The following is a 13496-nucleotide window of genomic DNA, read 5'->3' as shown; positions in this document are numbered from 1 at the left end:
CTGGGATGCTCCCCCACAGGAAGAAAAGCCTAAGAACATTATTTGACACATTATTCAATAATATTAGTATTTAATTAAATGTAATAGAAGCTTATGTAATTAAAATGAATTTCAATAAATAAATAATTTGTGATTTTTAACAATATTTTGTGCCGTGGGTAATAGGAGGATTTTTCACCTGGCTACCACCGCAAGTATATTTCAAACCTATGGGAAGCACTGACATATATATATATATATATATATATATATATATATATATTATATATATATATATATATATATATATATATAACACACACGCACACACACACACACACACACAGGTGCATCTCAAATTAGAATATCATGAAAAAGTTTTTTTTTTTTTTTTCTCCCTGTAATTTAATTCAAAAAGTAAAACTTAAATATATTCTAGATGTATTAGACAAAGTAAAATATTTCCAGACTTCTTTGTTCATTACAGCTTGCTGCTCATCAAAATAAAAAAAAAAAATATATAAAAAAAATCAGTATCTCAAATTATTACAATATTTAATTCCAAGTTCTATTAAATTACCATTCTCAGGGTATAAATACTGGGTTTAGGTCAGTAATCCCAACAGCAGTCATGGGGAAGTCTGCTGACTTGACAGTTGTCCAGAAGACGATCATCAAAACCCTCTACAATGAAGGTAAGCCACAGAGGGTCATTGCTGAAAGAGCTGGCTGTTCGCAGAGTGCTGTGCCAAAGCATATTCATGGAAAGTTGACTGGAAGGAAAAAGCGTGGTAAGAAAAGGTGTACAAGTGAAAGGATTGAGAAGATTGTCAGGTGAAGCCGATTTAAGAACTTAGGAGAGCTTCAAAAGGGGTGGACTGAAGCTGGAGTCAGTGCATCAAGAGCCACCGCACACAGACGTCTTTAGGAAATGGGCTACAACTGTCACATTCCACGTACCAAGCCACTTCTGAACCAAAGACAACGTCAGAAGTGTCTTACCTGGGCTAAGGAGAAAAAGAACTGGATTGTTGCTCAGTGATCCAAAGTCCTCTTTTCAGATGAAAGTAAATTTTGCATTTCATTTGGAAATCAAGGTCCCAGAGTCTGGAGGAAGAGTGGAGAGGCACAGAAACCATGTTGCTTGAAGTCCAGTGTGAAGTTTCCACAGTCAGTGATGATTTGGGCTGCCATGTCATCTGCTGGTGTTGGTCCACTGTGTTTTCTGAAGTCCACAGTCAATGCAGCCATCTGCCAGGAAATGTTAGAGCACTTCATGCTTCCTTCTGCTGACAAGCTTTATGGAAATGCTGATTTCATTTTCCAGCAGGATTTGGCACCTGCCCACACTGCCAAAGGTACAAAAAGCTGGTTCAATGACCATGGTGTTACTGTGCTTGATTGGCCAGCAAACTCGCCTGACCTGAACCCCATAGAGAATCTATGGGGTATTGGGTATTGTCAAAAGGAAGATGAGAGGCACCAAACCCAACAATGCAGATGACCTGAAGGCCACTATCAAAGCAACATGGGCTTCCATTACACCTGAGCAGTGCCACAGGCTGACTGCCTCCACGCCACGCCGCACTGATGCAGTAATTCATGCAAAAGGAGGCCCGACCAAGTATTGAGTGCATAGAAATGAACATACTTTTCAGAAGCCTGATATTTCTGTTTAAAATATCCTTTTTTTTTCTCTTTTTTTTTATTGATCTTATGAAGTATTCTAATTTTTTGAGATAGTGAATTGGTGGGTTTTTGTTAAATGTGAGCCAAAAATCATCACAATTAAAAGAACCAAAGACTTAAAGTACTTCAGTCTGTGTGCACCGAATTTATTTAATACACGAGTTCCACAATTTGAGTTGAATTACTGAAATAAATGAACTTTTCCACGACATTCTAATTTATTGAGATGCACCTGTTTATAAATATATATATATATATATATATATATATATATATATGTGTGTATGTGTGTGTGTATGTATGTGTGTCAGGGGCGTTTCAGAGGCAAGGGAGGCAGTGCCTCAAAAAAAAAAAAAAAAAAAAAAAAAAAAAAAATATAGGATGAGAAATTAATCCACATTACAAATAAAACAACACAAATATTACAAATTATGACATTAAAAAGAGCGCAAGTCACTTGTATTTCTAAAGGAACACTGCCCAACAGCGACACCTGCAGGTAAAGCTACAGCAGGAGTCATGCCTCCCTTTTCACTCATAGAAAACCATTAGACCCCCCGCGTGCAGTGGGTTTTGTGGGGGGTAAATAGAGAATGAATGGGGGAAAGTCACGTGAGAGGAGGCAATGTCTCCGCGCTATGATTGGATGTAATTGGTTATGATTGGATATGATTGGTTTGTGTGATAAATCCCGCCTCTTGTTGACGGGTGCGTTCCACGCGTCAGTTTGAATGAACAAATGATGGCGTCAATGGGAAGACTAATTGAAAAGCAAGTAAACAGATCACCCAGATATCACCGCTTTATGTCACGTCAAAATCAAACTTGAAATGGACTGAAAACATGATGACTGCGGGTTTTTAGTGCAATCAGCTTGGTGAAATTAAAAATACATCTTTGTGTCTGTGACAGACGGTGTTTACGGAGCATGACTGATGATCCAAAATAGCCTAAGCTGACTATTAAAAAGAAAAACATCAATACACAAAAAATATTTTGTATAATTGTTACAGCCTTTAGTTATTATTTTGGAATTAATGTAGAAATGCTTAAAACACTAACTTGACGAGATTGACTTGGTTTTGATAAATAGAACATTACGATACATTGTTAATGTAAAATTACAAAATAGAATAGTATTTGGTTTCTTTTTTGAAGTAAAGTAAATGTAATGTTCATTTAACAAGGAAAATGTGTCAACGTTAAGAGTAACGCACATGAGTTTACATTTGATTCATGAAGAAAAAAAAAATATATATATATATATATTATATATAATGTGCCTCCTCATTTCAAAAGACCACTGAGAGAAAAAAACGAATTTTATATATATATGTTTTTTGCATTTTATTTGTAAATAGTTTTTGTTTGTTTTTTTTTTTTATTTGTAATTGTCTTTGTAAATTTGAAATACAGTCTGTGCTCCGCGCTTCATGATCATGATTTTAAGTTTTTCTTTTATTGAATTATTAAAAAGCATTGTTTTACTTGTCGCTGCAAATACTCAAATCAATGCATGTTACTGGGATTAATTCACGTTTTAATAGGCTATGTTTCTGCATCTACGCTATTAATATAAATGTTAGTACATAGCTAACATAAATTGAGATCACAATAGCGGCAGCATCCATACAAATTAGAATAATTTATTAGATCAACTGCAGCTGGTTGAGCGTCCACAAAGCGTCAGTAAGCAACCAGTCGTGATCACCTTCATTTGACTGCTTTAATTGGGAAAAACCCACCTAAAACGTCAATCATACAAAAGAATAGAATCATAAGATTACATTTATAATAAAATAATGTATTTCCATGCAGTGAGAGTGATAGGGAACGCGTAAAACTCGCATCTCAGCAGCGGCTGGCTGATTGAGTGTCCAGCAAAGCGTCAGTAAGCAACCAGTTGAGATTACGGTCATTTGACTGCTTTAATTGAGATAAACCCACATAAAACGTCAATCATATAAAAGAATAGAATCATAAGATTATATTCATAATAGTAAAATTGTGTAGTTCCATGCAGCGAGAGTGATAGGCAACGCGTATGGGGAAAACACCTTTTTCAATCATGCAGTGAAATTGCACGGCCATTGGTTCGTGGAGTTGTAAGTAAACGAACCAATGACGGCGCGGAAGAGCTGCGTGAGCCAATGGTGAGCGAGCCCCCTCTACCCCGCCCCTTTTGGCGGGCTCTCGCTATATAAGCGTCCGTCTCACCTTGGCAGACTGATTCACTCTCCTTCAGCGTCGCAGATCACATCTCTTCGCTTGATCCAAACTTGAAGCCGCCTTCATCTGCAAGCAGCTGGAATTCGCCGCTGATCAGAGCACCTGTTTCAGCTCATCCAACCTGCCATCTTCGGTCAGGTGAGCATATAAAGCTTATTTACAATAAAGAGCATATTTCTCCGGCATTTGTTGCAAAATGCCGAATCTCTGAGCGTGTAGCTTGCCGGCCCTCGCAAGCCGAGATCATTGAGGGAAGTGCGTTCTCACTACAAGAGCGCGAGAATGGGCTCAATGCTGGCAACGCTCAGTCGAATATGACATGACACCCTGTCTCAGGTGAGACTCATGGAATATATTAACCCTAAAAACATTTCTCTGGTGTTTGTTATAAAATGCCGAACCTCTGAGTGTTTTCGCTTGCCGGCCCCGCCCCCGCAAGCCACTATCACTGAGAACGAGTGCTCTCACTATGAGGGCGCGAGCCTCGCTGCGTTCACAGACTGCTTTTTCTAAAAAGCAGCTCTGTCCCTCGTTTTCCACTGTTCTTTTTCTCTCAAACAGAGATGAGAAACAAAGGTTACAGGGCCAGTGAACGGGATTAAGTGAGCTCTCGCCAGTTTGTATCCCGTGTGTCTCACTCTTCCTGCTGCAGGGGATTTTCCTGGTGCTGCGCACGCTGTTTAGGGTTCCGCCGAGTGCAGTGCTGACAGAATTATGTCATGACAATCTCCCCTGTAACTATCAGGTGAGACTCATGGAATATATTTCTCCTGAAATTTCATTGGTGTTTGTTGTAAAATGCAGAATTTCTGAGCGGGTTACTTTGCCGGCCACGCCCCTGCAAGCCGCCTCCATTGAAGATGGATGCTCTCACCATGATAACGCGAGTCTTGCCTTGCAGCGTTCACAGACCGCTTCTCTGAAGACGGCTCTTCCCCTTGACCTCCACTGTTCTTTTTATCTCTGGCTTGAGACAAAAGAACAATGCAATCACAAAACTGATTGAATCGGGCTAGGTGAGCTCACGCCGGTCTATTCCCGTGCGTCTCATCCTCCCGGCCGCAAGGGGATTCCCCAGCTCTATGCATGCTGTGAGAGCAAGCATAGCACTGACAGCACTCAGCTGAATGTATGACGTTCTCCCTTATGACTAAATGGAGACTCATAACTATTTTGTCTAAAGAGCTTTCTTCATGAATTTTTATGCCACCTAACACCCCGTTCTGTTCCGGGTGCTGGAAACAATATGTTTGTTAGCACTGTTGTTAGCATGAAGAACGAGGACTCTTATGTCCTGCGCACCGAGGTAAACACTATGCTGGCAAAAAGAGCCATAGAAGTGGTTCCTCCAGCTCAGAGCGAGTCAGGCTTCTACAGCCGGTACTTTCTCATTCCCAAAAAAGGATGGCGGTCTCAGACCCATCCTTGATCTCAGACGTCTGAACCGAGCCCTAATAAAGCACTCATTCAGAATGATCACTTTGAAACAGATCTTCTTACAAATTCGCCCAGGAGACTGGTTCTCTTCCCTGGATCTGAAAGATACTTACTTCACATCCAGATATCTATGATGGGGGGCTGATTCCTGATTCGTCTTCATAGGGGTGGCATGTCAATACACGGTCCTTCCATTCGTGCTATCTCTGGCTCCACGCACTTTTACAAAGTGCATGGATGTGGCTCTCTCCCCTCCGAGACAGATGGGCGTACACATACTGAACTACCTTGATGACTGGCTTGTTCTGGCCCAGACGGAGACGGAGCTAATATCACACAGATCCATCATCCTCAGCCACTTAGAGTGCTTGGGGCTCAGGTTCAATTTTCCCAAGAGCTCGTTATCTCCCATCTCTCTCGACCCGCATGAGGGCCATAGTCTCGCCAGAGTGATCTCTGGCCATTCAGCAGCTCATGGAAACTTTAACGCCCGGAACTTCTCTGCCGCTCAGAGCGTTTCAGAAGATGCTAGGTCTCATGAGCTCAGCATCACCAGCTCTGCAGCTGGGCCTTCTCCGCATGCATCCACTGCAGTTCTGGCTGAAGCCGCGGGTCCCACCCCAAGCCTGGCAGCATGGTCGCTGCTCGCTTAAGGTGGACCAGGCGTGCGTCGCAACCCTGGCCCCTTGGCAGGTCCTGCCAGTTCGAGCAGGGCGACAATAGGGAGAAAGTCGTCTTCACAGATGCTTTAAAAATGGGCAGCCCAGAAAGCAAGCTTCATATCAACCGCCCGGAGATGATGGCAGTATACCAAGCTCTCTAAGCTTTCCTTCCTCTCCTGGTGGGACACCATGTCTTAGTCAGATCATAAAGTATGATGGTGGTGTCCTTCATATATCACCAGGGCAGGCTCTCTTCAAAACCCCTCTTCACTCTAACAAAAACCATCCTAGAGTGGGCCCAACACAACCTGCTCTCACTGAGAGCAGCACATATACAGGGCGTACTGAACACAGGGGTGGACATGTTGTCCTGGAACAACCTTCCCTTGGAGGAATGGTCGCTCCACCGCTGCATGGTTCAGAAAATTTGGGATGTCTTCGGGAGGGCAGAGGTTTAACTCTTCGCCTCAGAAGGCAATTATCATTGCCCAATCTATTTCTCAAAGACCACAGATGCTCTGGCCAACGACTGGCTCAGCCTCTTCCTTTATGCTTTTCCCCCCAATCGCTCTGATTCCCCAGGTTATCAGATGAATCAGGGAGGGTGCTCACAAGGACCTCCTGAGCTCTCTCACCATTGGCTCGCGCGGCTCTGCCACACCATCATTAGTTCATTTACTTACAACTCCACAAACCAATGGCCGTGCAGTTTCACTGCGTGATTGAAAAGGCTTCAGAAATCTGAGAAAAAGGAGTTTTCCCCATATGCGTCTTGTCTTATGAATAAGACGAATGACGCAGTACTCGTTCCGTATCTAAGGGAACCGAGGTTACAATAGTAACCGAGTATGATTTCCATGCAGCGAGAGTGATAGGGAACACCTAAAACTCGCATCCTAACTGCGGCTGGCTGGACTGAGAGTCAGTAGCAACCAGCTGAGATCACGGTCATTTAACTGCTTTAATTGAGAGAAACCCACCTAAAACGTCAATCCAGCAATGAATCATGCAAAAGAATAGTGTCTTAAGAATATATTCATAATAATAAAATTGTGTATTTCCATGCCGTGAGAGTGATAGGGAATGCATAACACTCTGCCAGCCACCAGACTAACTGGCAGCTGCCACCAGCCACTGACAGGTCATGTGGCAGCTGCCAGTCTGATTCTGGCAGGTGCCAGTTAGTCTGGTGGCTGGCAGAGTGTAATGCATCACTCTCACTGAATGGAAATACAATTTTATTATTATGAATATATTCTTAAGACTCTATTCTTTTGCATGATTCATTGCTGGACTTGATTTTGTCCATCGGGAATTGATTGGATCGGTGTTCTCTGTTATTGCTGCTCATGTGAGTGACAGGTTGCCCTGCCCTTGCGTCGATGAACATGTCATCGGAAAAAGGGTGGGAAAATAATTTTAAATTAAAGATTACAAGAGCACATTAATTAAAAAAAAAAAAATGATGTGCACAGATAAATAATTTAATAAACACTGCATAATTCCATCAACAAACAAAAAAATTGTCCATTTGTCTATGTTCATATTATGGTGACTTTAAGAAATATAGGGTATAGCATTTCAGCATGTCAGAAACATCTCTGTAAAGAAACAAGAAATGCTTGTGCATGTTGTAGAAACACTTAATATCACGACCCTAGAACAATGACCCCGTCTGTCTTTCTCCCTGCAACCTGTCTTTCTCTCCTTAAACCACAGCAAAGACCGTCAGTGTCACATGATTTATAAAATCAGACACAACACAGATTTGCTGCTTTCATTAGATATGTTTTTGGTTTGTGTGCTAATGTAACATAGGAATAGCCAACAGATAGGGTTTGGGTTTTAGTGTATATGGTCGGAGTAAACACGTCCACATGGCGGTCAGACCGTGTTGACAACATGGCGCATGGCGCAAACCAAGAAATATGTTCCTTCCCCACTTTTTTTTAAGCACAGAAAAAAAACACAGGCCCAGAAACTGCATATAACTCCACTTGATATATATATATATATATATATATATATATATAATATATGTATGGCGATATGTAAGACTCATGTAAGACATGCAAGACGATAACGATATATAAGACGATATATAAGACTCAGGCGATAACGTCAGCAACAGTTGATGTTTTCACGCAACACGAACACACAAATGTATGCATGCATACCTGCTGGTGTTGCCCCAAAGATCCGCACCACGGGCACTTTCTTGACATCGTTCTCTCTGAATTCAGAATAACAGACGTCCAGCTCTCTGATCGGGCTGCTCATGTAATAATCCGCCGTGACGATCCTCAATGAAAACATTGTCGTCCTGCAGAACCGAACCGAGATGCTATTGACAAATAAAGATAACGGTAGCAGTCGATCCTAGTTGTTCCTTAAATGTTCACCGATGTTTTTTTGTGTTTCTGCAGAGAGCTGCGTGAACCAGGCGTCTTTGAACAGCGCGTGATTTGCAGAATCATGGAGCGCAAACATTCGATAATCCTTTGTTGCAAATGATTCCCAAAGATCACAACCTTAATTCCTACCCAAACTCTTCAAAGACAACATGTATTCCAATTTAAAAGAAAATCTAATGTTCACTCCCCCGACTCTGTAATACGATCACGACACTGTTGGGCAACCGTAATCATTCCCATCCAACCCATATCCACATATAGTGCACTGCAGCATTCCTTGCAACTAGCAGCTGGGTCAGCCAGTTCACTTCACTTCTGCTGAGAAAGGAAGCTCCACGCTGTCTCTGCCCTTATTGGTCCGGACCAAATACAATGCGCCTTCTGATTGGCTTACAAGAAGATAAGCGCGCTGATTGGCTCGTGTTAGGCGGAAGTAACAGGGACATTAAAACGCAATAAAAGTCTCAGATTAATTATAAATGTATTCGTAAAATGGTCGAACAGACACTGACGACATGAAAATAAACGACGGTCCACAGCTTTTATTTAATTATCTACTCAGATATGCTGATGCGAGACGCAGTTTATATGATCTGACATTGTTCCAATCAAACTACTGCCACTTAGGACATTCACTAATAATTCCAGGGGTCTCATTACCACGACGTAAAATAGGCGTTTCTGGAGGCCTTGGTAAAACGCCCTCTTTCCGAGAAAAAAAGAGGTCACCGATCATGCGCAGAATACTGTTTGTTTGTTTGTTTGTTTGTTTGTTTGTTTGTTTGTTTGTTTGTTTGTTTGTTTGTTTGTTTGTTTGTTTGTTTGTTTGTTTTGTTTTGTTTTGTTTTGTTTTGTTTTTGCGCGGGCATTTCCAATCCCAGGAACTAGGGGGGTTCGATTCCAGGTCGACTCCATTACTTTACATCCAAACAGGGTCATAAATAAGGCAAGATGGAAGTCCTTACACACTTAATTAGTTTATCTTTCCCCAACGCGAAGTCTTAAAATCCCCTCATTAAAACAACACACATTTAGCGTCCAAATTAGTCCAATTTAGTGATGTCTTGATGAGTATCAATGTTGCTACCTAGCTAATTGCAGATACCTAATTTTACAGAGAGAAAAGTCACGAAACACATCTGTGGTCGAATATTATGTCAAAATTAAAGGAGAACGAAGGGATTCTTTATTGAATTCATGTCATTATAATGGTCGGGTGATGGCGCTAAACACACATTGTCTTAAAAGTGCTTAGACAGGAGAGTTAAAGATAATAAAATTAATACAATACATATAAAAATGCATACAATAATGTACACTTATTGATGTGTTTATTGTTGATGTGAGGTTTTTTATTATGTATGGTTAGTTTAATGATTAGAACACGTTTAACCAATCAAATCTATATTTATTGCATTATAAGCTACCATCAATACTAAAGCTGGCACGGAGATAGTCTATGTATAATTACAAACTAAAGTCACTATGACTGTTATCTATTTCTAAAGTAAGCTACATGTATTGCTACATGTATTGCCCGTCAGAAAGGCAAAGGGGGAGGTGTTGCTGTAATCTATAGTAATATTTACAGTATTAGTCAGAAGTCTTTCAAATATAATTCCTTCGAAACTATGGTACTTTACGTAACATTATGTAAGTTGACATTTGTGCTGGCTACTGTATACAGGCCACCAGGACACAATACAGACTTTATCAAAGAATTTGCTGACTTTCTATCAGAGTTAGTACTAGCTGCAGGTAAAGTCCTTGTTGTTGGTGATTTTAATATTCATGTAGATAATAAAAAAGACGCATTAGGATTGGCATTTGCAGATATTCTAAACTCTATTGGTGTTAGACAACATGTGTCAGGACCCACTCATTGTCATAATCATACTTTAGATCTAATATTGTCACATGGAATCGATATTGATGCTGTTGAAATTCTGCAGCAGAGTGACGACATCTCAGATCATTATCTAGTCTCGTGTATACTACATTTAGTCAAGGCGGCTAAACTGCCTCCATGCCATAAATATGGTAGAACCATCACTTCTACCACTAAAGATTGCTTTATAAATAATCTTCCTGATCATTTTCATCGCCTTAGCATACCAGACAGCTTAGAAGACCTCGATGTTGCAACAGAAACTATTGCCTCTGTCTTTTCCAGCACATTAGACTCAGTTGCTCCTTTGCGTTTAAAAAAGATTAAGGAAATTAATCCAATGCCATGGTACAATGACCACACTCGGGCCCTAAAGTTAGCAGCCAGAAAAATGGAGCGCAGCTGGAAGAAATCAAAACTAGAAGTATTTCGTATTTCGTGGAGAGAGAGAATGATTGAGTACAGAAAGGCCTTAAAATCTGCTAGATCTGCCTATTTTTCAAAACTCTTAGAAGAAAATAAACACAACCCTAGGTATTTATTTGATACAGTGGCTAAATTAACAAGAAATAAAGCTTCAACTTCTGATGTTTCCAAAAAGCACAGCAGTAATGACTTTATGAACTTCTTTACTTGCAAGATTGATAATATTAGAGAAAAAATAATAACCATGCAACCGTCTACTACAGTATCGTGTCAGATAGTGCATTGTAGTGTCCCTGAGGAAAAATTCAATTCATTTACTGCTTTAGGAGAGGAAGAATTGTCTAAACTTGTTAAATCATCAAAATCAACAACATGTATGTTAGACCCTATACCGACTAAGCTATTGAAAGAAATGCTTCCAGAGGTCATAGACCCTCTTCTCAATATCGTCAATTCATCTTTATCATTAGGATACGTACCAAAAACTTTTAAGCTGGCTATTATTAAACCTCTTATTAAAAAACCACAACTTGATCCTAGAGAATTAGTCAATTACAGGCCGATCTCAAATCTCACTTTTCTGTCAAAAATACTAGAAAAGGCAGTATCATCACAGCTATGTTCCTTTTTAGAAAGAAATGGTATCTGTGAGGATTTCCAGTCAGGATTTAGACCGTACCATAGTACTGAGACTGCTCTCATTAGAGTTACTAATGATTTGCTCTTATCATCAGATCGTGGTTGTATCTCTCTATTAGTGTTACTGGATCTTAGTGCAGCATTTGACACTATTGATCACAATATTCTTTTAAATAGACTCGAAAATTATGTTGGCATTAGTGGAATTGCATTGTCATGGTTCAAATCATACTTATCTGACCGTTATCAGTTTGTAGTAGTAAACGAAGACATGTCATATCGATCACAAGTTCAATATGGAGTACCACAAGGCTCAGTACTAGGACCGTTACTGTTCACTCTGTACATGCTACCCTTGGGAGATATCATTAGGAAGCATGGCGTTAGTTTTCACTGTTACGCTGATGATACTCAGCTCTATATTTCTTCGCGCCCTGACGAAACTTACCAATTCACAAAATTAACGGAGTGCATAGCTGATATAAAAAATTGGATGACCAGTAATTTCCTACTACTAAATTCAGAAAAAACAGAGATTCTAATTTTTGGACCAAAAACTTCTTCACGTAATAACCTAGAATATTGTCTAACACTTGATGGCTGCTCTGTTAAGTCTTCGTCGTCAGTTAGGAACCTAGGTGTGCTCTTTGATACCAATCTTTCATTTGAAGGCCATGTTACTAGCATCTGTAAAACCGCATTCTTCCATCTTAAAAATATATCTAAACTACGACATATGCTCTCAATGAAAAATGCAGAACAGTTAGTTCATGCGTTCATGACCTCAAGGCTAGATTACTGTAACGCTCTACTGGGTGGTTGTTCTGCTCGCCTGATAAATAAACTACAGCTCGTACAAAATGCAGCAGCTAGAGTTCTTACTAGAACCAGGAAGTATGACCATATTAGCCCAGTTCTGTCAACACTGCATTGGCTTCCTGTTAAACATCGTATAGATTTTAAAATCTTGCTAATTACTTACAAAGCACTAAATGGTTTAGCTCCCCAGTACCTGAGCGAGCTCCTAATTCATTATAGTCCTTCACGTCTATTGCGATCTCAGAATTCAGGCCAGCTGATAATACCTAGAATATCAAAATCAACTGCAGGTGGTAGATCCTTCTCCTATTTGGCACCTAAACTCTGGAACAATCTTCCTAGCATTGTTCGGGAAGCAGACACACTCTGTCAGTTTAAATCTAGACTAAAAACGCATCTCTTTAACCTGGCATACACATAACACATTACCAATTTATATTTCCAAATCCGTTAAAGGATTATTAGGCTGCATAAATTAGGTCAGCCGGAACCGGGAACACTTCCTATAACACCTGATGTACTCGTTACATCAGAAGAAGAATGGCATCTACGCTAATATTAGTCTTTCTGTTTATCCCGAGGTTCACCGTAGTCAACCGGATCCGGGCCGTATCCAGGTGAGACCAAGGACCTGCACCTTGACACGACCACAACGCAGCCCTGAAGTATCAGCAGAGATTGAGTCAACTAGATCATCCCCTGTGAAGGCCTCATCGACACGACAGCCACGACACAGTTCCTCAACAACCGTCCATACCGGCGTGATGAATACGATCCTCAATTGGATGGAACTGAAATAAATACTTTTAATGTTGCGATCCTATTGGACTTATGATAGCAACCTGAATTGTAACAAAGCACTGTTGGCCAGAGGAGAACTGGCACCCCGACTAAGCCTGGTTTCTCCCAAGGTTTTTTTCTCCATTTTAACACCAATTTGCCACTTGTCTGCCACCTGATGTCACCTGATGGAGTTTGGGTTCCTTGCCGCTGTCGCCTCTGGCTTGCTTAGTTGGGGACACTTGACTTGACATTTTGATATTCAACAGTGCTTTTGATCTGCCTGCATTGACACTATTCTTTAAGAGCTGCTGTGCAGTCAAACAATGTACCAGTTATCAATGTAAAGCTGCTTTGACACAATCTACATTGTAAAAAGCGCTATATAAATAAAGGTGACTTGACTTGACTAGGATAAATGTATGTGACAAAGTTTCTGCGACAGCTCTCTAACGCGATTCGTATGTCCGAATTCCTTACTTTATATAGGCTATGGATTCGAGAATCAGTAAATAAATGAGCGATTTCGGACAC

At 40.6% G+C, this 13496-nt stretch overlaps 2 protein-coding genes across 2 annotated transcripts in view; both read right to left on the bottom strand.

Annotated features, from left to right (window-relative positions):
- The window catches only part of LOC127502741 (DNA polymerase zeta catalytic subunit-like), a 101136-nt gene extending 92394 nt beyond the window's left edge, over positions 1–8742 (bottom strand). Inside the window, exon 1 of the mRNA XM_051876039.1 lies at positions 8174–8742. Coding sequence (XP_051731999.1) covers positions 8174–8312 — 139 coding nt within the window. The 5' untranslated portion in view covers positions 8313–8742. The remainder of the gene's footprint in view (positions 1–8173) is intronic.
- Positions 1–13496, bottom strand: part of LOC127502714 (DNA polymerase zeta catalytic subunit-like) — an 845784-nt gene that overhangs the window by 139745 nt on the left and 692543 nt on the right. The window lies entirely within an intron of this gene.

Source organism: Ctenopharyngodon idella, chromosome 20, assembly GCF_019924925.1.
Source record: "Ctenopharyngodon idella isolate HZGC_01 chromosome 20, HZGC01, whole genome shotgun sequence".
Taxonomy (NCBI): Eukaryota; Metazoa; Chordata; class Actinopteri; order Cypriniformes; family Xenocyprididae; genus Ctenopharyngodon; species Ctenopharyngodon idella.
Note: the sequence above shows the minus strand (reverse complement) of the source record. Positions and strands in the feature narration are given on the sequence as shown.